This window comes from Oryzias latipes, chromosome 14 (genome assembly GCF_053564925.1).
Source record: "Oryzias latipes strain Hd-rR chromosome 14, Olatipes_Hd-rR_3.1".
NCBI classification, from domain to species: Eukaryota; Metazoa; Chordata; class Actinopteri; order Beloniformes; family Adrianichthyidae; genus Oryzias; species Oryzias latipes.
Genome location: NC_136250.1, coordinates 9,552,424 through 9,575,863, shown reverse-complemented (window position 1 = coordinate 9,575,863; position 23,440 = coordinate 9,552,424). Strand labels below are relative to the sequence as shown.

The 23,440-nt window shown below is 40.0% G+C and overlaps 1 protein-coding gene across 5 annotated transcripts; it reads left to right on the top strand.

Annotated features, from left to right (window-relative positions):
* The first annotated feature begins 1,283 nt into the window (after positions 1-1,283).
* On the top strand, positions 1,284-22,587 carry elnb (elastin b). Of its 5 annotated transcripts, XM_020708745.3 has the most exons (45): positions 1,284-1,458; positions 4,262-4,420; positions 4,791-5,498; positions 5,658-5,678; positions 6,857-6,907; positions 6,986-7,735; positions 8,141-8,218; positions 8,368-8,415; positions 8,527-8,589; positions 8,692-8,739; positions 8,880-8,942; positions 9,047-9,091; positions 9,189-9,740; positions 9,863-9,895; positions 9,992-10,867; positions 10,994-11,023; positions 11,484-11,516; positions 11,682-11,897; positions 12,466-12,498; positions 12,582-12,632; positions 13,867-13,953; positions 14,032-14,067; positions 14,176-14,229; positions 14,455-14,541; positions 14,674-14,697; positions 15,094-15,114; positions 15,866-15,889; positions 15,968-16,027; positions 16,184-16,414; positions 16,572-16,724; positions 16,807-16,845; positions 16,928-16,975; positions 17,060-17,353; positions 17,470-17,514; positions 17,592-17,903; positions 18,415-18,870; positions 18,907-18,945; positions 19,032-19,058; positions 19,149-19,400; positions 19,946-20,005; positions 20,242-20,325; positions 20,453-20,494; positions 20,641-20,664; positions 20,901-20,966; positions 21,282-22,587. In XM_020708745.3, the coding sequence occupies exons 1-45, from the start codon at positions 1,302-1,304 to the stop codon at positions 21,302-21,304; spliced, it is 6,603 nt and encodes a 2,200-aa protein (XP_020564404.2). In that variant the 5' UTR covers positions 1,284-1,301; the 3' UTR covers positions 21,305-22,587. The 5 variants fall into 5 exon arrangements, with proteins under 5 accessions (XP_020564404.2, XP_020564406.2, XP_011481687.2 ...); XM_020708747.3 differs by lacking the exon at positions 18,907-18,945; XM_011483385.4 differs by lacking the exon at positions 18,907-18,945 and having other exon boundaries at positions 18,415-18,906.
* The last annotated feature ends 853 nt before the right edge of the window (positions 22,588-23,440 follow it).

Sequence of the window (23,440 nt, the reverse complement as noted above, 5' to 3'; positions counted from 1 at the left end):
TCACATCATCATGAAGAACTGCGTTTGGTGGAAAGTTTCACCTCAGAATGCATGAACAGCTCTGGTTTTTTGTCAGCATACATATTCCTGTGACGCCCTCCACTGTTAAGAGGAGAACATCGGCTTCAGTTCAGTCATGTTTGTGCTGACTTTACTTTAAAGCAGAAAAAAGCTAAAATTCTATATTTCTTTGAAAATGTACATAAAGCTTTAAAGCAGAGGGAAACGTTCCTGATAGTCATTGCATTCCCCAGAGAGCGAATCAGAGGTGCTCATGTCAAATATGCAGCATGAAGTCAATTCAAAAGTATATGAGGAACATATGGCTTGGATTAGATATTTGGAGTCATAATTTTAGGTCCATTGTTTATGCTAAGCCTTGATGACACATTTGTATTTATGGGCTTGAAAGTAAAGCCTATAGATTGCTCTGAGCAAATACTGTTCATTTACCTTCACTCTTTGATTGTTATTGCTTTGGTATTAGTTCACTGGATAACTATGCAGATCTACAAAGCATACCAGGGTTAAAAAGTGAAGCAATAAAGCTCAACTTTGCAACAAATTATGAGTGTTCAGGTAGACTTTACATGTACCGTGAGTGTGCATGTAAAGTCATGCAGAATCAGCAGTCCAATGGCTTCAAATGACAACAGCACAGGTTTAATGCCACGTTTGACAGTTTTTGTTCAGTGACTCTCTTGCTATAAACTTTTGTTTATTCTTTTACATAAAAACATTAGGTCTCTATGTGTCTCCTTAATTGTTTCTTTTGTTTCTGCACTTTTTAGTGTATTATTCATTACTCATCTCTCTCACAGATTTGACCAAATCCAATCATACAGCTGAGATATTTCAAGTGTTCACTAACTTTTATTTTATTCCCACGAGCTCTGATGTTTGGAGTTTTCCTAATGGCTTTCAGCCCACCAGCACCAATCAACCACAGCTGCAATATTTCCATCTGTGTCAATCACTGTCAAATTCACATTGGTTTCTAAGTACCTGTTTACACTTATTTGGAGTAATGTGCGTCATTTTATCCTGCAAATCATGCTATCATGAGTGTTTGTACTAAATTTCTAATAAAAATAAGCACAGGAACCAGAATTCTTAGGATTACAGAATTATATAAATAAGGCCCAGCAATTACTAGAGGGTAAAACAACCATTCTGGTTTAATGAAGTGGTCCTCTGTGCTTTCTCACTAACTTTACTTGTCTGTATTTTTTATAGCCAGTTACACAGTATCCTGTTTTATCATCCCCACCCCACTCTCACTCATTTTCCCTCCTTCTTCCATGAGGCTTTGTTGCGCCCTGATAGGCTTGGTGGGAATAAAACCTGGAGCCTTGGAGCTGGGAAGGACATTCTGGAGCGAGATGGCAGGGGGGTCAGTGGCTGTTTACCTGTGTGGAGCACTTCTGCTGACTCTGTGGAAGCCCTCGCTGCAAGGAGGTGGGTCTGCTTCACTGCATGCACTCTGCATAGCAACACCAGTGAATCAGGTGGAATGTAAAGTTAATGGAGAAATGTTAGAAAAGACCTCCAGATCTTATTTTATTTAGACAAGTTGATTTTCTATGACATCTCTCATCTTGAAGGTTACTGAGGTGCCCTGGTCTTTATTTTTGTCAATGAGAGAAACGCAAAATGAGGAAAATGAATCGGTTTTTAGGTCAGGTTGTCCCAGTTTGTCTTAACGTTTGTTTGACAACATAAATGTTTCGAAGACTTTAATCTTGTAATAATTTAGTAATACTAAATAGATACAACATCTGAAGTTTTTCTTCTTTTAATTTTTTTTTAACTTCAGATTGAACAAGCTCTTTATGAAACAATGTGCCTCAGGCTTATTTTCTTATTTAACAAAAAACAAATGTGTTTTTATATAAACTCTCTTGCACTGTTATAAAATACAGTGTTTACACCAAAGACTAATCTAGAAATCTGCAATTGAGACAGATTTTTGTATGCAATTATTTTAAAAGATGATGTGTGAAAATATTCCTTTTAATGTACTATTTTCACGCAGTATTTTAATCTGAGTTCAAAGTAAGAAAGGGATGTTTTAGTTTAAATTAAATCAAGATGAAGGTTTTAAAAATAGTTAAAGACCAACTGTGATGAAAATCGTGTTTTTGATGTTTTTAACATGTTAACTAGTACTTTTCTGATGATGGAGGACATTTAGAAAGAAATTTAATCCTAAAATATAATTTCTGAGTATTTTCTTATTCAAGTTGAATCAGGAATAAATGCAAAAATGCAGTTGGAAAAAGTTTTTAGTTGTGACACACAACTTACTATGGCAAGCCACAAGCTGTTTTCCTCGTCTGATCTGGCATCTGGCTCAAAACTTTACTGCTGAATGGCTCCAATATTGATTGCAATTTTGGACGTACCTGTTATGTCAGGTTGGGGATGGGGGGCTGTAAGTTAGCAGGAGCGCGCATATACAAAAATTGATCCCACGTGTGGGATCAATAAAGTTCTTGTGATTCTGATTCTGATGATGCGATGGGGATGAGCTCACGCCAACAGTTGCGCTCACAATTCAATGGCGGTTTCTAATGAACTTATAAGAAATCAAAAACCATGTCCTAGAAAATGACACAGGTTTTTTGATTTTGGCAAGAAACAGCATAATCATAATTAAAAGACAACTAAAAATACTTTTACAAAAGATCAAAAGAAGATCAGGATGAGATTTTTTTTTCTACGTTTCGCCCACAAAAACAAACAACATCCAAACTTTTGTAAAGATGGATGTACGCAAATGAAAGCATTTTCGCAAAGTCACAAGTTTTTAAAAAAATACTCATTAATATTGTAATGGATCAAAATACACCTTTGGAGTTGTTTTTTGTAAAGAATGAGCATTAGAATACACTTAAAACATAGGAAAGATGATTTTGCATGATATAGAGGTGCTTTAATGACAGTCACCCAAATGCATGCTACAATACGGATTTCGCTAAAAATGCAAAAACATACTGATGAATGGCCATTAAAAAACAAGATATGACCATTTGAACTCATTTGAGTGAACTGGATAAACAATGATTGATAAAAATCCTAGACAACATTTGATTCCAAACTGGTAAATTTGTCTGAAACAAGCATGATGAACAGTCTACACATCAACAATAGCTGGTCAGTGAGGCTTGTTGCACAAATAGACCAAAATATTTAATGTTTAAAACCAGTATAATAAAATAACACATCATTTTAAACAATTATGGATCATAAAAAAAACCATTTTCTTCTCATCTAGTCACAAAACATGTTTGAATTTAAAAGCTTAGTGTTTGCCAGCTGATGGAATTGCAAACAAATACATGAAATGAGTCAAACCCCCCAGGGACAGTCATTTTTGACATTAACAGGCTAATGAAAGGGGGCATGGTTGACCAAGTCATTATTCAAGCTTTCAGGTTACAGGAACGCTTGTCAAAACAGTGAACTCTGGTGGATTTAAAGTATGCATCTACGCCTGAAAGCTGTTGGTCCAAAAACAAGTAAAATCATTAAAAAGCTCTCTCTTCTCTTCCATCTCTGGCAGGTCAAAACTAATGACCAAACAGCTGAATTATTTATTGTGCGTTGTTAATCTACACGCCGTTACTGTGAGGTCAGAGACTCACAGTCTTTAGGAATCCCTGCAGACTTGTTCTTTACTGGACTCTTTTCCTTTTATAGTCACTTTCCTCTGTGTTTCTATTTTTAATGTTTGTGAAATACAGCATGTGTGCCGAAAGTGTGAGCGTTATAAGCAGAGACACATGCCTTTTGAATGAAGGAGAACTTTTTTATCAGCTGCAAAAAAAAAACGTAAACACCAACTGCACAGCTGATAGTCAGTGTGCAGATGGTTTTCCCCTCTACTTGTGTGGCATTGGATTCTGTTTAGTATTCTAAAATCATACAAAATTAACAAATTTATGAGATGAGTTAATCGTTGCCACAAACTAAGACAAATCCTGCAACATTTCCTCTGACCAATGAGTAATACATTCCACAAATTCGGTTATTGTGTTTGGGCCCCAAACTCATAACCTTTATTCATAACTGCCAATGATTTTATAATGATTGTAAGGTATTTACACACAAATGATCCTGAAAATATTTTGACACTCACCTGGTTTAGTATTAATAGAATGTTGTATTACTACAATTTAGAAGGTCAAAACAACAACTTGAAGTAATAAAACGTTCTCAGATTTTATATGCAGATGATCGTGGTTTCTCTGGGTTTCAGGTGTATTCATACCAGCTGCTGGAGGAGCTGGACCTGGGTTTGGACCCGGTGGAACTGGGACTGGATTTGGTCCTGGAGGAGCTGGAGCAGGTTTTCAGCCTGGAGGAGGAACTGGACCTGCAGGGACTGGTGCTGGGCTAGGAGGTTTTGGACCAGGAGGTATGGTTAAAAAAATGTTTTTCTTTCAATTTGACAAACTATGACATTAGTTTACATTAAACTTGTTAATACAAGGTCTGAAAATGTTGTTTTAATCACTTTACATATGAGGGACATTCCTTTCAGATACACACATGTTTATAAAAATTAGGACATAAACTTACTGGAGAAGCTCCAAGTTACAGTAGAAGCCAAGAAAAACACAGCTTTTTTATATAAAGATAATGAAGTCCTCATGTCGATTTCAACCACCATAAATACAATAGTTGTAAAACTTGCATGAAATTTTGCCGGTTTCATCTCTCTGATAATGTTCTTCCTGCCTGCAGTTTCAATATATCTTTTTCAACACACTGTGTGTTCTTCTAAGGATATGATGGACAAGGAATAGGTCGTTTTGGCCCAGGAGGGGTTGGACCAGGTGGAGTTGGACCAGGAGGAATTAGACCAGGTGGAGTCGGACCAGGCGGAGTTGGTCCAGGAGGAATTGGACCGGGAGGGGTTGGTCCAGGAGGAGTTGGTCCAGGAGGAGTTGGACCAGGAGGAGTTGGTCCAGGAGGAGTTGGACCAGGTGGAGTTGGACCAGGAGGAGTTGGTCCAGGAGGAGTTGGACCAGGTGGAGTTGGACCAGGAGGAGTTGGTCCACATGGAATTGGACCAGGAGGAGTTGGTCCAGGTGGAGTTGGACCAGGAGGAATTGGACCAGGAGGAGCTGGTCCAGGAGGAGTTGGACCGGGACGAGTTGGTCCAGGTGGAGTTGGACCAGGAGGAGTTGGTCCAGGAGGAGTTGGACCAGGTGGAGTTGGACCAGGAGGAGTTGGACCACATGGAATTGGACCAGGAGGAGTTGGTCCAGGTGGAGTTGGACCAGGAAGAATTGGACCAGAAGGAGCTGGTCCAGGAGGAGTTGGACCGGGACGAGTTGGTCCAGGAGGAGTTGGTCCAGGTGGAGTTGGACCGGGAGGAGTTGCTCCAGGAGGAGTTGCTCCAGGAGGAGTTGCTCCAGGAGGTGGCTCTGGTACATTCAGGCCAGGCTTATTTGGTCCAGGCAGTACAGGGCTTGGAGTTGTTGGGACTGGTAAGAACACGTCTTTGACATCATGATTATTTATTGATGTCGCAGTTTAGCTAAACTTTACCATTTTCTGTCAAAATCAATAAACAATTTGAAAGTATTTTGACTTTTGTTGTCACAAAACTGTTTAACTCCATATTGTGACTTTTTCTTTTTGTACAGGTGGGAAATCTCCAAAAACAGGTAAGATTTGTGAGTCTTCAGTAAATATTTTGTCTCTAATAAAAAAACACAATCATGTTTGATTCAAAATATATTTCATATATATGCATATATTTCAGATGACTGATCTGCATTTGCCATGTTGATTTCTAAAATAGTTATTTTTGACGTAATACTGAAGTAATTCATCTTTGTCATGTGCTTTATCGATATCTTATGATTTTTAATTCTGTCTGATAAAAACTGGGAACCGGATATTGATAAATCATGTAATAAAATGGTTACAGTATAATCAGGGTGGGATTATATAAATTCTCTTCCTCCCACTCCCTTTCAAGCAATATTTATTAATATGTCTAATTATCCTAAGTTTGATTAGTTACTGTATGAATGTATAACTGATTTATATATTGCTGTTGTGTATTATTTCTACTTAATTGCTTGAAATAAACCATTTCAAATAAAATAAAAATAAAAAATAAAAAGACAGTGGGCAAGTTCAAAAACTTAAAACATGAACAGTCTTTTCGTACATGGGAGATCGCACTTACAAAGAGCAGTGAAATAGTGTGGAACAGGGAAGGAAACTATAGGGGTTAAAAATGGATCTTAGATAAAGACCATTAACACAGAATAGAAGAAAATGTGAATTTTATTCAGGAAGTTGGACCTTAATGCATTTTCTTTTAAAAATATTGGACAAAACCACAAAAACAAACATACTAAGTCAAAGTTTTGAAAATAAGTATTAAGCTAAGCTGAATATGGATTGACAGTTAAAATGATATGTAAAATATTGTGTTTAGCTTTGAAAGGTTAGTGCAGCACCAAACCAAAATCCTTCCACAAAAATGTGCTTAATTTCTGTTCATATTTTCACTCAAAATAATCACTACTTTTTCCAAGTCTTTTGACTCGACCATTGAGGCCTTGGAGCCATAGGTTTTGGTAGAGGAACCCTTGAACAATCCCCTACATCTGAATGTCTGTTGGTGGGGGTTTTATCGTTTGATGAGAATTTTCTTGATAGCCTTATTTCTTACTGGGTAATTAAAGGGTTTCTGTGATTTGAATAAAATGAAAAGAGGAAATGATGAAAAGGTAAACAGATTTTCTAGAAAAAAAACACTCTAACTAAAGTCCCATTAACAACAGAAAAACATGAATGTAATGTGTTCTCTAATTGTCAAACCTGCCAGGTGGCTACGGAAGATATGGAGATGGTTTTGGACCAAAACCACCTAAAACAGGTAACTTTTGCTATTTGTATTTTTAGTTGGGCTTAAAGTTTGAAAAAAAAAAAACTTTTTCTTTTTTTTTTACCTTAGGTGGAGTTGGAACAACAGCTGGAGGGGCTGGTTTAAGGCCAGGAGGAACTGGATTTGGTCCTGGGGGTGCAGGAATTGGGCCAGGAGGAACTGGATTTGGTCCTGGGGGTGCAGGAGTTGGGCCAGGAGGAACTGGATTTGGTCCTGGCGGTGCAGGAGTTGGGCCAGGAGGAACTGGATTTGGTCCTGGTGGTACAGGGGTTGGGCCAGGTGGAGCTGGATTTCGTCCTGGGGTTACAGGGGTTGGTCCAGGTGGAACTGGATTTGGTCCTGGTGGTGCAGGGGTCAGGCTAGGAGGAACTGGATTTGGTCCTGGTGGAGCGGGGATTGGATCAGGAAAAACTAGATTTGGTCCTGGTGGTGCAGGAGTTGGGCCAGGAGGAACTGGATTTGGTCCTGGTGGAGCGGGAGTTGGGCCAGGTGGAGCTGGATTTGGTCCGGGTGGTGCGGGAGTTGGGCCAGGAGGAACCGGATTTGGTCCGGGGGGTGCAGGGGTTGGCCCAGGAAGTACTGGATTTGGTCCTGGGGGTGCAGGGGTTGGCCCAGGAAGTACTGGATATGGTCCTGGTGGTGCAGGGGTTGGGCCAGGAGGAACTGGATTTGGTCCTGGGGGTGCGGGAGTTGGGCCAGGAGGAGCTGGATTTGGTCCTGGGGGTGCAGGGGTTCATCCAGGAGGAACTGGGTTTGGTCCTGGGGGTGCAGGCGTCAGGCCAGGGGTTGGTCCTGGTGGAACTGGTGCCCTGGATGGAGGTACATATTACTCAATCATTTTGTACTACACTGTATAAAACAACTGTGTGTGGTTTTAAAACAGCATGAACATAGAAAAGTTATGCATGGGATTCAGCTAAAGAAGTAAATGCCCCCCATGTTTGGGATCCCTTTTTTGCAAATCTGAAAAAACCCAAAACTAATAATGAAATTAGATCAATTTTAGCACAAGAAGTGTTGTGGCAAAAACACGAATTATCAAAGTTCTTACAACTTCACAAAACATAGGCATTTTATGTCCGTTTTCTTTCCATTTACAACACATATGCAGGATAACTGTTTGTTTGTTTTCTTACTTAATGATTGTTTTACTAAACAGATAAAATATGTTTTTTTTTTACTGTACAATTGTCCAAAATGTTTTTTCATTTTTTTCTTTTTTAGTTGTGCCACAGACTGGTAGCACTGGTGTGGTGGGACCTGGAGGAAAGAGTGGAAGTAAAGCTTCAAAACAACTTCCAGGTAAGCTCACCTAGGTCAAAGGTTTACTACTACTATAACCTACTACTATGATGGAATCAACCTGGATGAATCAGAGTCTTTATAGATATATTATCAATATTTAAGTAAAAATAAAAATGTTAATGTAATGTTTATTTGCTATGACACAGGGATTGGGGTGCCTGGACTTTATCAAGGTGGATTTGCTCCAAGTCAAGGTGTGTTGAAGAAAAAAGATCATCCAACAAATTTTTTATAATCAATGTCATAACATAACAAAATGAATTTGCCCTGAAACTTACAGAAAAAATTCTGACTTCTTCATTTAGGTTTTGGAGCCCGTGGAATTCTTCCTGGAGTTGCCACAGGATCTGGATTTGGACCTCAGACTGGTACGTAAAGATTCAAATTTTTATAAAACTTCGTACTTTGATCTCATGTCAGGCCAAACATTTTTTTATAAATTGCATTTCTGATTCTGATTTCTTAAATAGGATCAGGAGCACTTGGTCAAAGTGGGCTAGGACCAGGAGGAGCAGGCAGTATGTATCACAGTGTACAGTTTCTTCAGGTTTATTGGCAGATCTTTAACGCGTTTCACCATTTGTATTCCCTGAATAAAAAAATATAGCAAGTGTTTCTGCTTGCAATTTATTCTTTCATATGATAATTTTCATGATAGATGGGCGTGGACAGCAGTTACCTGGGGTTTTTCGTGGTTTCCCTCTGGTAACGCCAAAGTCAGGTACATAGAAAGAGATACTGTAGAAAACCTTAAACATGGTTTCATATGATAACAATAAACATAAGAAATGTTCCAAAAACATATCTTTTATTTTTGAAAAACAGGGGCAAGCAAATCCAAAAAACTTGCAAAAGCTGCAGCTAAATATGGTAGGAGCTTCATCCCTAATTTCTAATTTATAAGAGATCAGCTGAGTATTTTATTTGTGACACAAAAACTTTTTTTTCTAAACTTGTTTAAAAATAGGTGGAACTGGAGCTGGAGGAGGCACGCTTGGTCAAAGTGGAACCAGCAGGCTTCCTGGAGGGGGGGTAGGAGTCACGCCTGGAGTAGGAGGCGGTCTTGGAGCTGGACCTGGATTTGGTCCAGGTGCTGGAACTGGAACTGGATTTGGTCCAGGTGCTGGGACTGGAACTGAATTTGGTCCAGGTGCTGGAACTGGAACTGGGTTTGGTCCAGGTGTTGGAACTGGGAGTGGACCAGGATTTGGTCCAGGTGTTGGAACTGGGACCGGACCAGGAGTTGGTCCAGGTGTTGGAACTGGGACCGGACCAGGAGTTGGTCCAGGTGTTGGAACTGGGACCGGACCAGGATTTGGTCCAGGTGTTGGAACTGGAACTGGATTTGGTCCAGGTGTTGGAACTGGGACCGGACAAGGATTTGGTCCAGGTGTTGGAACTGGAACTGGATTTGGTCCAGGTATTACAACTGGAACAGGAACTGGATTTGGCCCAGGAACTGGACCTGGACTTGGTACAGGATCTGTACCTGGATTTGGCCCAGGTGTTGGAACTGGAGGTAGTTATAAATCAACAAATATTTAAATTGAAGAGGCAGAAATATTAACTTGATTTTAGTCGTGACAGTAAAGTTATTCACCTGTCAAGATTAAACTTTTGACAAATTACTGGGTCTTACAGGGTACGATGCCAATGCAAAAGCCCGTAAATATGGTAAGAATCCAAAAAATCAAGTATTTTCCATTGCTATATCTCTGTAAAACTCAAATTGCAATGACACTTTAACCCTGATGCCATTGCTCTTTGTAGGCATGTTAAGTGGAGCACTTGGTGGTCCACAATCAGGAACTGGAGGGGTCATACCAAGAGGCGCCGGCACTGGTTATGGGCCTGGAGGAGTCGGACCAGGAGGCGCCAGCACTGGTTATGGGCCTGGAGGAGTTGGATCAGGAGGCGCCGGCACTGGTTATGGGCCTGGAGGAGTCGGACCAGGAGGCGCCGGCACTGGTTATGGGCCTGGAGGAGTCGGACCAGGAGGCGCCGGCACTAATTATGGGCCTGGAGGAGTCGGACCAGGAGGCGCCGGCACTGGTTATGGGCCCGGAGGAGTCGGACCAGGAGGCGCCGGCACTGGTTATGGGTCCGGAGGAGTCGGACCAGGAGGAGCCGGGACTGGTTATGGGCCTGGTGGAGCTGGACCAGGAGGCGCCGGCACTGGTTATGGGCCTGGGGGAGTCGGACCAGGAGGCGCCGGCACTGGTTATGGGCCTGGGGGAGTCGGACCAGGAGGCGCCGGCACTGGTTATGGGCCCGGAGGAGTCGGACCAGGAGGCGTCGGCACTGGTTATGGGCCTGGAGGAGTCGGACCAGGAGGAGCCGGGACTGGTTATGGGCCCGGAGGAGTCGGACCAGGAGGAGCCGGGACTGGTTATGGGCCTGGTGGAGCTGGACCAGGTGGCGCCGGCACTGGTTATGGGCCTGGAGGAGTCGGACCAGGAGGCGTCGGCACTGGTTATGGGCCTGGAGGAGTCGGACCAGGAGGCACTGGCACTGGTTATGGGCCTGGTGGAGCTGGACCAGGAGGTGCCGGCACTGGTTATGGGCCTGGAGGAGTCCGACCAGGAGGCACTGGGACTGGTTATTGGCCAGGAGGAGTTGGTGTCGGTTCCAGCTATGGACCTGGGGGTATGACAAAAGATAACATATTTGTACATTCATTTAAAAGTTTTCTTTGTCAAAATGTTTCATTTCTCTATCTCATAAAAAAGTAAAAAAGGTGTTTGTTTGTTTTTGTGTTTAATGTGTCTTCAGGGTATCTAGATGCCAAAGCCCGCAAATATGGTACGACATTCATCTCTAAAATTAATGTCTGTCTTGTATACTGTGGCTTTATGAAATTTATTTTTGAAGGTTTTCCAGGAGGTGTGGGTGTTAGCCTGGGTACAGGAGGGCCGGGGAGTTTGAGGGGACCTGGTTCTGGAATTGCAGGAGGAGTAGGGATTCTCGGAATAGAACTCTTTGTGTGTCCTTAATTTTAAAAGGATTTGTTTTACAGTATAAAAAGATATATCATTCTATAAAGCATTTTGTGTTGATTATAATTGTGTAAGTGCTTAACAGATTATATTAGATAAAAAAAAAACAAATTAGTTGAGTTTTAGGACAAATTTGCAGATGTATGGAAGCTACAAAATGAATAACAAATCCCATTTTGCTAAATATTTGGAAATAACTCGTGAAAACTTACAGTACATTCATAAGAATATTTGATGTTTAATTTATTTTAATTTTTCCTTCGTAGCATATCCAGGGGGGGCCAATTCTCTGAAATACGGTGAGATATGTGGAGGATTGTGGAAGAAATACATGACTGAAGTGTATAATCTCACATTAAGATGTGTTAACCAAAATGAAATGAAAATTCACTTTTTTTATGGTAATTCAAAACAAAATATAAACCGTTATTAGTAAAACCTTCAGGACACCTACTGCTCCACAGGAGTTCCTGGCAGTGGTGGAGCACCAGGATTTGGACCAGGAGGAAGGATTGACGGCCCAGCTGCTGGTGGATATGGTCCTGGGACTGGAGGAGTACTCGGAACTGGAAGAGGTTATGGAGCCGGTGGATATGGACCTGGAGTTGGATCAGTGGCAGGAACAGGATATGGTCCAGGGAGAGGTTATGGTACAGGACCAGGAACTGGATATGGAACAGGTTAAGGACCAGTTTAAATTCTTAATTTGACCATGGTTGTGTCCGAATTCCCACCCTAACCCCTAACTTCTAAAAACTTTATAGTGCGGCACTATGTACCGTCGTGAATTTTATAAGCAATTCGGACTACATGTTCACTACTTTTTTTTTTTTAACAGCGGATATGATGTCATCGATTTCACAAAGTTAAAATTGAATTAAAATTAGTGTTTTGCAATGATTATTAATGAGTCCACTGTCTTCCAAAGATAAAAACGTTGATGGTTTATCAAAAAGATACATTTAAATACATTTTTTTGGTAAAAAATGTTTCAACGCAATGCATTGTGGTCTATATTTGCCGATCTAGTGAGCATTGATGCACACTGGTTTTTCACGGAGTCTTCTGGGGAATTTTTAGGGCACTGGATTTGGGAATTGTAGATTCAAACAGTACTACAAAATGGCTAACGAACTATAAAGTGCACTATAAAGGGCTTAGGGTGGAAATTCGGACATACCCCAAGTACATAATCTTGCATCCTGAAACACCTGAGTGCTTGAGTTCTTGAATTTTATGTCTGCACAGGCTATGGACCTGGATCCAAGGCTGCTAAATATGGTATGACAGGTTTTCAGTACATTTATCTGTTGGCAGCTTTAAAATTCTCTTTTGTGAAGCATTTTCTTTGTATTTTGACAAAGGTCAAGTTGGACCAGGGGCTGGTGGGTCACCTACAGGTGGTACAGGACAGGGTGGGTAGTTATTTTTTAGCAAAAAATGGTCAATTCCAATGCTTCCAGGTTGCTGAAGAAATACTGACTCATATAAATCTTAAGCTTGGGTGAATTTTTTCCTACTCAACGTGAAATACTGTTGCATGTTGTTCCCCACAAAGATACCACATGAATCACATGGTTCATTCAACCACGTGGTGTGAACCTTCATAATACCGCTATAAGTTTGCCTTCCATGGAGGGTAGAAAACAGGGTATAAAGTCATGCAGCAGATGCAGCACACATTTGCAGCCAAATTGGGAGTATATTTACTCCTCTAAGACCATGATATGCGACTGAAAAAGAGTAAGTTGATGCTCCCTTCAGTTGATAGATTTAAACATTTATGGATCTTTCCTTTAATTGAAAGTTATGCATTGTCTGGTGAGAAAACCTCAAATTTGATTGCTCTGAAGGATTATACGTATTGGCCAATAGAGCTCCAACTTTAGGACTTTCATAGTCATTACTAAACTCAAAGTGTCATTGCTTTGTATGGCTTCCGGACACCTCATTTGTGAAGAATTCGCGATTGACAGATGGAGATCTCATTGGACAGATAATATCCTACTGCTCACTCATGACACCATCAGAGTTCTCCTGGCAGATCTGGAGGGTGGCCTGGAACTTGGAAATCATACACCCACATAAATCAATGATTAAAATTGATTGTTAGAAGCTATTTATGGTGAAGTTCAAATTGGGTTCTATAATTCAGAAAGTATAGATCAAGAGGTTCCGACAAACCTTTAAATCCGAATAAAGCAAGGACAAATTGACTCAAGAACAGTTTACATCCTAAGCATTTTAATCATTGCTAAAAAAAAATTTGTGAAAGCCAAAACTGCAGCTGCTTAAACTGTGCAATGTTGAATGTTTTCAAAAAACAACTCACTGCATTGAGGTCTTGAGATTTATGTACCATTTATTTTTAAATTAATTAGTTGTCACTTTTGTTTTTAATTAACAAATGATACATTTTTTATCTTAGTTGCAAATTACTGTTCATTGTTCAATGCACTGTTCATTTGTTGAAAATGAACGAGCTGTACAGTACGTTCCTTTGTTTTTCAATGAATAATGCACTGAGCACTTGTAATTTGGTTGTGCATGTGGCAATGATAAATGAAAGTATCTATCTACCTACCTATCTAAAGTATAGTTAAAATCACCTCTTTATAATCTAAAAGGTCTCTTTTGTATGAGCTGTAGGACAACCAGGTGGGGTTCTACCCGGAACAAGTCCTGGAAGTGGTGCAGTGAATGGCTCCAGCACTGCAGGAACTGCTAGACCCAGTGGTGAGCTTTGTTTTGACTCTCAGATTATATAATGAAGTGCATGTAAATCTGATAATAATCTCATTTCTGATTACTTAGGAGGAGGGTTTGTTGGTGGTACCCCAGTGCCAGAAGGTATCCGTGAGCATCTGCACACTCATTTGCAAAGCTTTTAGGTTGCAGCTATTTTTAGATGTTTTTTTTTTATCTGAATGTCATACTTGACACTGGTTCTCATTTCAGGTGATGCAGTGAATGCCAGTGCAATCGAAGGGTCAGGAATTCCTGGGACAGAAGGTGTTTGAATCTGTTATCATTTTCAGGAATTTATTTGACCTTTCAGAAATTGTGGTTTAGCTAAAATGACAGCATCTATCATGGTTGTTTAGGTCAAAGAATTAAAAACTCTCACTACAGAATCAGTTACAACGGTTATTTGGAAGTTAATAGACATGCTTTAGGGGCATGACCTTTAGAAAATGATTTGTAATATTTGTGGTTTCATTTCCTTGCTATTAAAAGGAGGTACTGGTGTATCTGGAAAACCAGCGGCAGGTGTTGGAGATGGGTTGAATGGCACAGGGATTCCCATCATAGGAGCTAGACCAGGTATTTCAAATAAAAAGATCACACGTGAAGCATGTTTGTGCAAAATCTTCAATACAAAAAGACATTTGCACTAGCTGATAACGTTTTTGTCTATTGTAATGATTTCTTATTCAAATCTTCCCGATCAAACAGGACTCAATGGGACGATTGCAGGAGGTGAGAGAATCAACATTTGCATGTTCACTTTTTCTGTCAGTTTGCATTCATGTTTTATCTATGGTTTCAGGCCACAAGAGTACTATGTTTAAACTTTCTCTCACAGTGCCATTAGGTGTCACCTTTTCACAAATAAATTAAGAACTTCTTTTAAACCAATCTATTTGAGACATGTTTATTTATTTTACCTTGCTGTTTTGGTGCTGTTTTAATTTTGTACACTTTCTCAAAATTGCTTTTTTGTTGCAGAACAACCTCCACATGCAACATACAGTTTTAAAAATGCATTTGAATATGCAAAACTGACCTGTACTTGTCTTAAAAGATACCCAACTTTTTGAAAGGCACAGCTTTTTGAGAGATAAGAACCAATGTTTTTGTTTGTATTATTTGCAGATTTCACAGGAGATACCCCTGGTAAGACAAAAACAAAACATTGCATATTTAAATACTGAGTTATTACTGTAAAGCAGGTAAATGTCTAAACCCTTAGAAAAAAAGGGGGGATATTTCAAATATTTTGATGACAACAAAATGCTGATGCAAAAACTACAATCAAAAGCATACATTTTGAAAAAAGGGTATTAAATGAGCTTTTAGTTTTAGACTGGTACACAGCAGACTAGTTTAGTTTAGTTTATTCATTTATCAGGACAGCGTACAAAGACAATAAGCTTAAAAAGCAAAGATGCTTGCACCAGACAGCTCATTTCCATCTGTAGTCTCTTTACAAAACAATACATTGTGTCCAAACATTATTAACATATTTGCCAATTTAAAAAAAGTTTAAAAAAAGAAATGCAATATAAAACATATTTAGGTTTACAATTTAAAATAAAACAATTGCACCAATGGTCTAGCTCTCTGATAGCCATCAAATAATACCTACATGGGTAACATCTAATGGCAAAATACTCACATGTTAATGTCGATGAAAGCAAGATTGATGCTCCAGAATCTGACAGCTTCACGATAGAAGTGGATCTTTATAAATGTCAAGGAGAAGGGTCATGTATAAAAACCAATGGATGAGTGTGCCTGGTTGTTAAAATTCTAAAACTATGAATAGATTGTTGTATATACATAATGTAATGTACAACATGGTCTCTGTTTAACCACAACCAAACTGTGGCTGTTGTGTGTTTTTTGATTTTCGTCTGAAATGTAGGTGGAACAAGGCTTCCCCCTAGAGGTGAGAATCTGTTTTCTCAGGTTTCATTACGAATACAAACAAACTCAAAAATGATGTTGCACATCAAACCTTTTACAGTTTCTGGAGATGGTCTTTCAGGCGGAACGCTGCCTGGAGTCAAACCTCTCAAACCTCCAGGTGCATAACATACATGGAAATCTTTTTATTAACATTACTGGTTTAAGTAATTACTCAGTTTCCCTTATTTCACATATTAAAGTCTAAAATTGCCACCATATTAATGTCAGCAATTCCTACTTCAAGATATATTAACTGTTGTTTTCTCTCCAACAGGAATCCCCAGAGGTGACACACCAGGTCAAGAAGAGGGAGAAGAAGTTCCTCAAGGAGAAAGAGGTGGTGCAGTTGGACAAGGAGGAGTTGGAGGGACTCCGACCACTGGAAGGGTAGAAGGAGGTGTTTCAGGTGGCACAACGGGAGTGAGAGGAGGAGGCAGTCCTGCCACTGGAACTGTAGTTGGATCAGGAGGTCCACTGGCTGTAGGAGGAACTCCAACACCAAAAGGTGCTAATATTATCTTGTAAACTTGTTTTCAAAATAAAATTAAATGTCATTTTACATCTATACAAATGTTTGTTGGATGAATAAACATTAAAAAATATGAAACATATACTGAAATGATCTCAGTTCTACTTCTAAACTGCTTCCTTTTCTAAAATAGCACCAGGTATAGGTGTTAGAACTGGCGTCAGCGGTGTGGATGGAGTTGGTAGTGGACTTGGGTCTGCTGGAGGAGGCCCTGGTAGAGGGAGCTTGGTACCTGGTGCTGGTGGATCTACTGGAGTAGGAGCAGGAGGTCCAAAACCTGGCAAAAGTGAGATCTTCAAATGGGTTTACATCCCAAAATTACAGCTCAACAACTCACTGTCACCATTTTTTTATGGTTTTACACACAGGCTATGGTGCGGGTGAAGCTGGAGTTTTACCAGGTGGAGGTACTGAAACCAACACTTTAAAAATATTAGGTGAATTGGAATGCATTAATACAAAGCATGGCGTTTCCTTCTTTAAACTCAGGCATACGCTACCCGGCTGGAGCTGGAACAGGATTAGGAGCAGGAAAAGGTTTAAGAAACTGATCTCATATTTTTTCTAGACTTTCACAAGGTTGGAAGAAAACTATTCCATCCAACATTAGCTTTCATTCAGTATACAGGAAAACAGGAGCAGGAAGCCAGGGAGGAGTTGGTCCAGGTGGTTATGGCATTGGACTTGGAAGCTACGGTGTGGGACCAGGAGGTTACGGGATTGGCCCAGGTGGCTATGGTGCTGGGCCTGGTGGGTATGGAACTGGACCTGGAGGCTCTGGAAGCAGAGGGATTGGCGGGGGTCTTGGAGCTGCTGGGACTGTAGGAGTAGGACCTGGTTCAGGAGTTGCGCAAGCAGGTCCAGGGAGAGTTGGTGGTGGACCAGGAGGATATGGGACTGGTTTCGCACATGATGGTGAACATATTTCAAATCTTTTGACTGGTTTAATTTACAAATTCTTTTAATCAGAAAGTACCATTTGAGTTTGACCTTTTTGTATTTGACTGCATGTTTGTATGTTGTCTTACAAGGTTCCAGGTATGGCGCAGGCCCAGGGACTGGAAAACCACAGAAAAGTGGGATTACACAGAAAATATTCAAATTCAAAATGGATTCAATGGGTGTAACTAAAACTACATTAAATTCATTTTAGATTATGGAGGAAGAGCTGGTGGTTCTGGTGTTGGACCTGGTGGCTATGGAACTGGTACTGGTCCAGGAGGGTTTGGCCCAGGTGGTTTTCTTCCCAACATCCCTGGCACTGGTTATGGAACTGGGAACTTAGGACCAGGTGGGATTGGTTCCAGTGCTGGGGGAACAGGACCAGGAATTAGACCCGGGAGCTTTGGACCAGGTGGTGTTGGCACAGGACTAAGTACTTATGGACCTGGTGGAACAGGACCCATTGCTGGTGTGTATACACCAGGAAGTAAACAACAGGGAAAAAGGAAACCACCAAAATCAGGTATGAAGATCATTTATTAGACATCAACTTTTGTGATATATTAGAGTATTTTACTTTTGTTTTGCTCCTCTGTCTGTGGCTCTATGGTTCTTCAATGGGTTCAGGTGGCTTTGGGCAAGGCAAAATAATATTTTTTACATTTTTTTAATAACACTCCAATTTCTTAAAAAACAAATAACATTGACAAATTATCTTTCTGGATATCAGTTCTCAAAATACTGTATTCAATTAACATGTTACCTTTGAAGTTTGTTCTTTCTTTGAAGTTAGACGGTAATCCAACAGTAAGACAGATCTTTTTTTCTGTCTTTTGGGTCAAGACATTTTTAAATCAGTTTTTAAGAATAAGTACCAGTCATTACCATGGTGGGAAAATTGTTAATAGAACAACATTAGCCAATAAGCTCCATTTGTGCAGGAAACAGAAAACACCTCAACAGAACAATTTGCTATGCCAGTGAAAGAGTCAGGACAGAGTGATCAAAGATCTGTGGTTGTCTTTCCATTGCAGGGGGAACGGCAACTGGAGGGTACGGACCAGGAGGTGCCAGAACTGGGGGCTATGGACCAGGTGGTGCCGGAACTGGAGGGTACGGACCAGGAGGCGCTGGAACAGGAACTGGAGGGTACAGACCAGGAGGCGCTGGAACTGGGGGCTATGGACCAGGTGGTGCTGGAACTGGAGGGTACGGACCAGGAGGCGCTGGAACAGGAACTGGAGGGTTTGGACTGGGTGGTATAGAAACTGGAGGCTATGGACCAGGAGGTGCTGGAACAGGAACTGGAGGCTATGGCCCAGGAGGTGCTGGAACAGGAACTGGAGGGTTTGGACCAGGTGGTATTGGAACTGGAGGCTACGGCCCGGGAGGTGCTGGAACAGGAACTGGAGGCTACAGACCAGGAGGTGCTGGAACTGGAGGGTATGGACCAGGTGGTGCTGGAACAGGAACTGGAGGGTTTGGACCAGGTGGTGCTGGAACAGGAACTGGAGGGTTTGGACCAGGTAGCCAAGCATTAGGAAAAACGAAACCATCAAAATCTGGTACCAATAACTATTGAAGTACAAATCTTTATTCAAACACACCCTTGATGCAATAATTGAACACAGTGTTTCATATCCTTTTTCAGGTTATGGAGGAGGTGTTTATGGTGCAGGTAAGCTTTTCTTGTACAATAATGTAGAATAAACAGTTATTGTTGCTCTGTTGTTTTTCTTGTTGCTCTTTTTCGTTTTTCCCTCTGTAGGAGGCTTGGGAGGGGGCCCAGGTCTTGGAGGAGCTGGAGCTCAGTCAGGTGGTTATGGTCATGGAGGATATGGCCCTGGTGGAACGGGACCTGGCTCTTCTGGTTATGGGACAGGAGGTGCTGGACCTGGTGGCCTTGGACCAGGGTCTGTTGGACCAGGTGGGACAGGAGGATATGGAGCTGGTGGTCAAACAAGAAAGCCTTCAAAGTCTGGCTACGGTTCATCTTTGGGTGGCACTGGATTTGGGCCAGGTAACAGATTTAAAAAAAAAAACTACCTAAAAGATTTATGATTTTTATTTTGCAATGTTATTACAGTCACTACTGCTTTAATGACGAAAAGATCCTCTCTCAGAGTCTTATCCAAATTTTATATGCAATTAGTCTTTGATGCAAATGTTTTTAATAGAATTGTATTAACTTTTATACATATGTGTATATAAATTCACATGCAGACCAGCTTAGGGGCCTTGTGGATGAGTGTCCGCTTTGAAACTGAAAGGTTGTGAGTTCAAATCCATAGTTTAGTAATATGAAAGACTATAAAAATGAGACCAAATGCCTCCATGCTTGACACTCAGCATTATGGGATTGGATTGGGGGGTTAAGCTGCCAAAAGGTTCCTAAGCACAGCAGTGTCTGCAGCTCACCGCTCCCCCAGGGGATGCGTGAAATGCAGTGAACAAGTTTCACACACCTAGTTGCATGACAACTAATGGGACTTACTTGTCACGCAACTGTTTGACTTTAAAATATACTAAGTAAAGTTATCAAACAAATCCACCTGTGTTCACTAGGTGGAGGAGTAGGAGTTTTCCCTGGCACAGCAACAGGAGGTGTAGCTGGAGGAGGCCCAGGTAAGTTCATTCCAATAAAAAAACTAAAAGTAAAGGCATACGAGTTACGTTAATTCTTCAAAAATTTGAAACCAAATTGTAACTTTTAAATAATTATAATTTTAAATAAAATGCTCCAGGCTCTTTACAAACAAAGCAAGCTTTTCGATACCTTATATGAATTTGTTCTGCTAATTTGTTTTGCTCTATGCTGAGTTTCAGAACAGCTTCTTCCTAATATTATCTTTCCTATACAGGAAGTGTAGTGGGAGGAACAGGAGGGGCAGGAGGTCCTGGAAGAACAAGCCAAGGAATAACAGGGGCAGCAGGTGGCCTCCCAGGTCAGATTGAATGAGCACTGAGTGACAAGCCAACAGTTACTTACCCGATGATAATCTGTATTTTCGTTTTCTGAGATCTTAACTACATGAAAATAAAGTAGCATTAATATGAATATTTTTCCAACAGGGGGAGCTGGCACTGGGGGAGTGGGTGGTGGAACTTATCCAGGTAAATTTACCAATGCAAAATGGGTTGTTTTTTCAATTTAACTTCTGTTTCCATTATATGGTATGTTCATTAAAATGGCAAAAAAAAAGCAAAACCTGGGGTTTTAGGATTACCGGATTGAATAATTTCCTTTTATTGTTCTCTAGGATATGCAGGGACTGGACAAAAATGTAAGAAAACACACTTTCCTCTTTTCTTCTACAAATGTGAGCACATGTAGAACGTTGTTAGTTTTTTTGTTTTGTTTTATTAAGCATCAGTAAAAGCAGTCTTAAACCAATCCTGACACAAACAATTAAAACTAAGGATAAGAAGTAAACCAATTTTCTTCAATGATTTTATTCTATTTGGTGCAGGACATATAACTTTGGTAAACTCAGGTGTTTCTTTTCTTTACGTCCTTCAGCCAAACAACAGAAGGCAGCCAAATACGCAGCCATGCAGGCCTTACTCAGAGGTGGGGGCTACAGAGGTAAAAAATAGCTCACTGCAAGAGTTTATATGTATGCTGTGTCATGAAATGTTTGACTGCATGTGTCAGTTTTTGGAGAAATAATGATATTAGAAGCTTATATAACTATTTATAAATGTATTTTATTTTAAAAATCAAAACAACTTTAACAGTCTTATTATAAAAGGACATTTATATTTTGTTAGAGATTTCTCTGGTGAGTATACTCAAAAAAAGTATGTTGGCATTTGGCTCGGTGTGCCACAAGATGAACACTGGAAAGTACAATTATGGTTTGGGCTGTAAAAATGATTTCCTCTGTTCTTGTTCTCTAAGGTGTTGGCCACAGGAGGAAGTGAGAAGCCAACTGACAGGAAGTGACCTCATTGAAACAACAGTGGTGCTATAGCTTTACCACAGAATGTCCCACCTGCCTCAGAAACTGAGGCCTCAACTCATTTACACTTGTTAGCCAAACACATGGAAGGCTCTTTTTTTTAAAGTGGAGGTTCTTAACCAGCAGGGTTTGTGAGGCCATTTTTTTTCCCAACTAAAATCCTTTAAATATCTTGAGAAAAGTAAGATTACGTAACAAATCCCCAAATCTTGTATTTTAAACACATCTGTGGATGCAGACCGCAGGCTGAAAACAGCGGACGAATCATGTCAGCTCTTCTTAGCATATTATAACAGGTTGCTGCTGCTGCACTGAATATTATTTGTGCTGCTTGGAAAATTCTTTTGGGTAAAGCTCGTTGCCAAGGACTCCTTCAGGGAAGCTCCTTCAGACCTGTCTGCATGCTGATCAAAACTTTTCTAGACAGTAAGACTTATTCTCTTTTTGTTTTGTAGATTCAATGTTATCTAAGCAGTCAATTCACTGTCTTTCGCCTTCAAAATAAAATGTTAGGATAGCTTACAAGCAAAACAGAAAAAGAAAGTGCTTTTACTTTTGGGAACGATAAGGAAAAGAAACTTAAATTTCACATCGTGTTTTGGTTGCTTTATATCTAATCCACTAACAACAGTATTGCTTGAATTTTATGTGGACTTCATAGTTTGCCGATGTAAACAATTAAATGCATCTATCTATAGGGACCATTTTACACTTGAAGAACATAATTGCAGTGTAAAATGTTGAAACACATCTACAGTTTTCTGATACACGCGTGGATTTCTGTTGCGTTTGCTTTTGAGACACGAGGTAACATGAGGGGAATAAGTCATTCAAACAACTTAGATGTACTGATTAATATGTTTTTTATAGTTATTGTGTACTCCATGAACACTGTTCAAAACTGCTCAGCTTTAGGATTAATAAATTGTGCATCAGATTTTTCTAAAGACGCTCATGTTACCCAATTCTGTGTGTTGCTTCTTGAGTTAGTTTTCATGTGAATGTGTGTGTCTTTACATGTGAAACACGGTAAATTGAAAAACTCAAATGTAGAATTTTGTTTTATCACCAGTCCTTGAATCAATGTTGACACACGTTCTGAAATGTCATGAGGATTGAGCAAACAATTCTCAAATTGTTTTAGAGTCTATCATTCAGCTTAAATTGTGAATTTACCATTTGTGTATGTAGAAAATGATGTTCTTTTGTACATTTTCTCTAAAGTAAAGAGGTGACCAACAAAAATTTCAGTTTGTCCATCATTTATAGCAGCTTTGTTACATGGCAAAGAAAGTATTAAACTGGTGTTTAGCTGGAAAGAAAGAAAAGAAAAGAAAAAAACAGCATTCGCATCTATGGGAGCTTTTTTAAATCCTAAGCTAAAAAAGACGAGGGAAACAACTGAACACCATTGGTTTGGAGAGCTGTCAAAACCACTTTGTCTTTGCAAAGAGTTGTTTGACACAAAAATGTGGTCAAACACAGACAAAACAATTCTAAAAAAAGCAAAAACTCACAGGATATGACTAAATTTTCTTGCTTGACCACGTAGCCAAAGAGATTGTTATTATTTATTTATATTATTAATTGTCCAATTAATAGCAATAGTGTAAAGAACATCTGATATCAAGACATATGTTTCACACATTACAATTAATGCTTGAAATAAACCAAATCAATCAAACATATGTTTTAGCCTCCTTACAGGATGTTGTAGAGTTGTATAAGACTCTGGCTGCCATTGTGCATCAACTACACCTGGCCATGTCTACAAATGCGTTTCAATTGGGGCTCCCAGAGCACTTGGTATTCTAATTTTATCACAAATAAGCCAAATCATCTCTGATCAAATAGGTGGATATAGGTTGCAATCGATTAGAACACACAAACCAGAGATGCTTAGTCAGGAAATGTCGACAAAACTGACTCAGAGACAAATATAAATTCAAGTCAAAAATATAAGAAAGGATTTGAAAACCCACTCCGATCATCTATCGATCTATTTTGAAAGCATTCCCAGTGTTTTGTTTTGTTCTATAATGCTTATGTCATTTTTATGCTAAATATAAAAACCTTTGTCATTTTCTAGAACATGTAG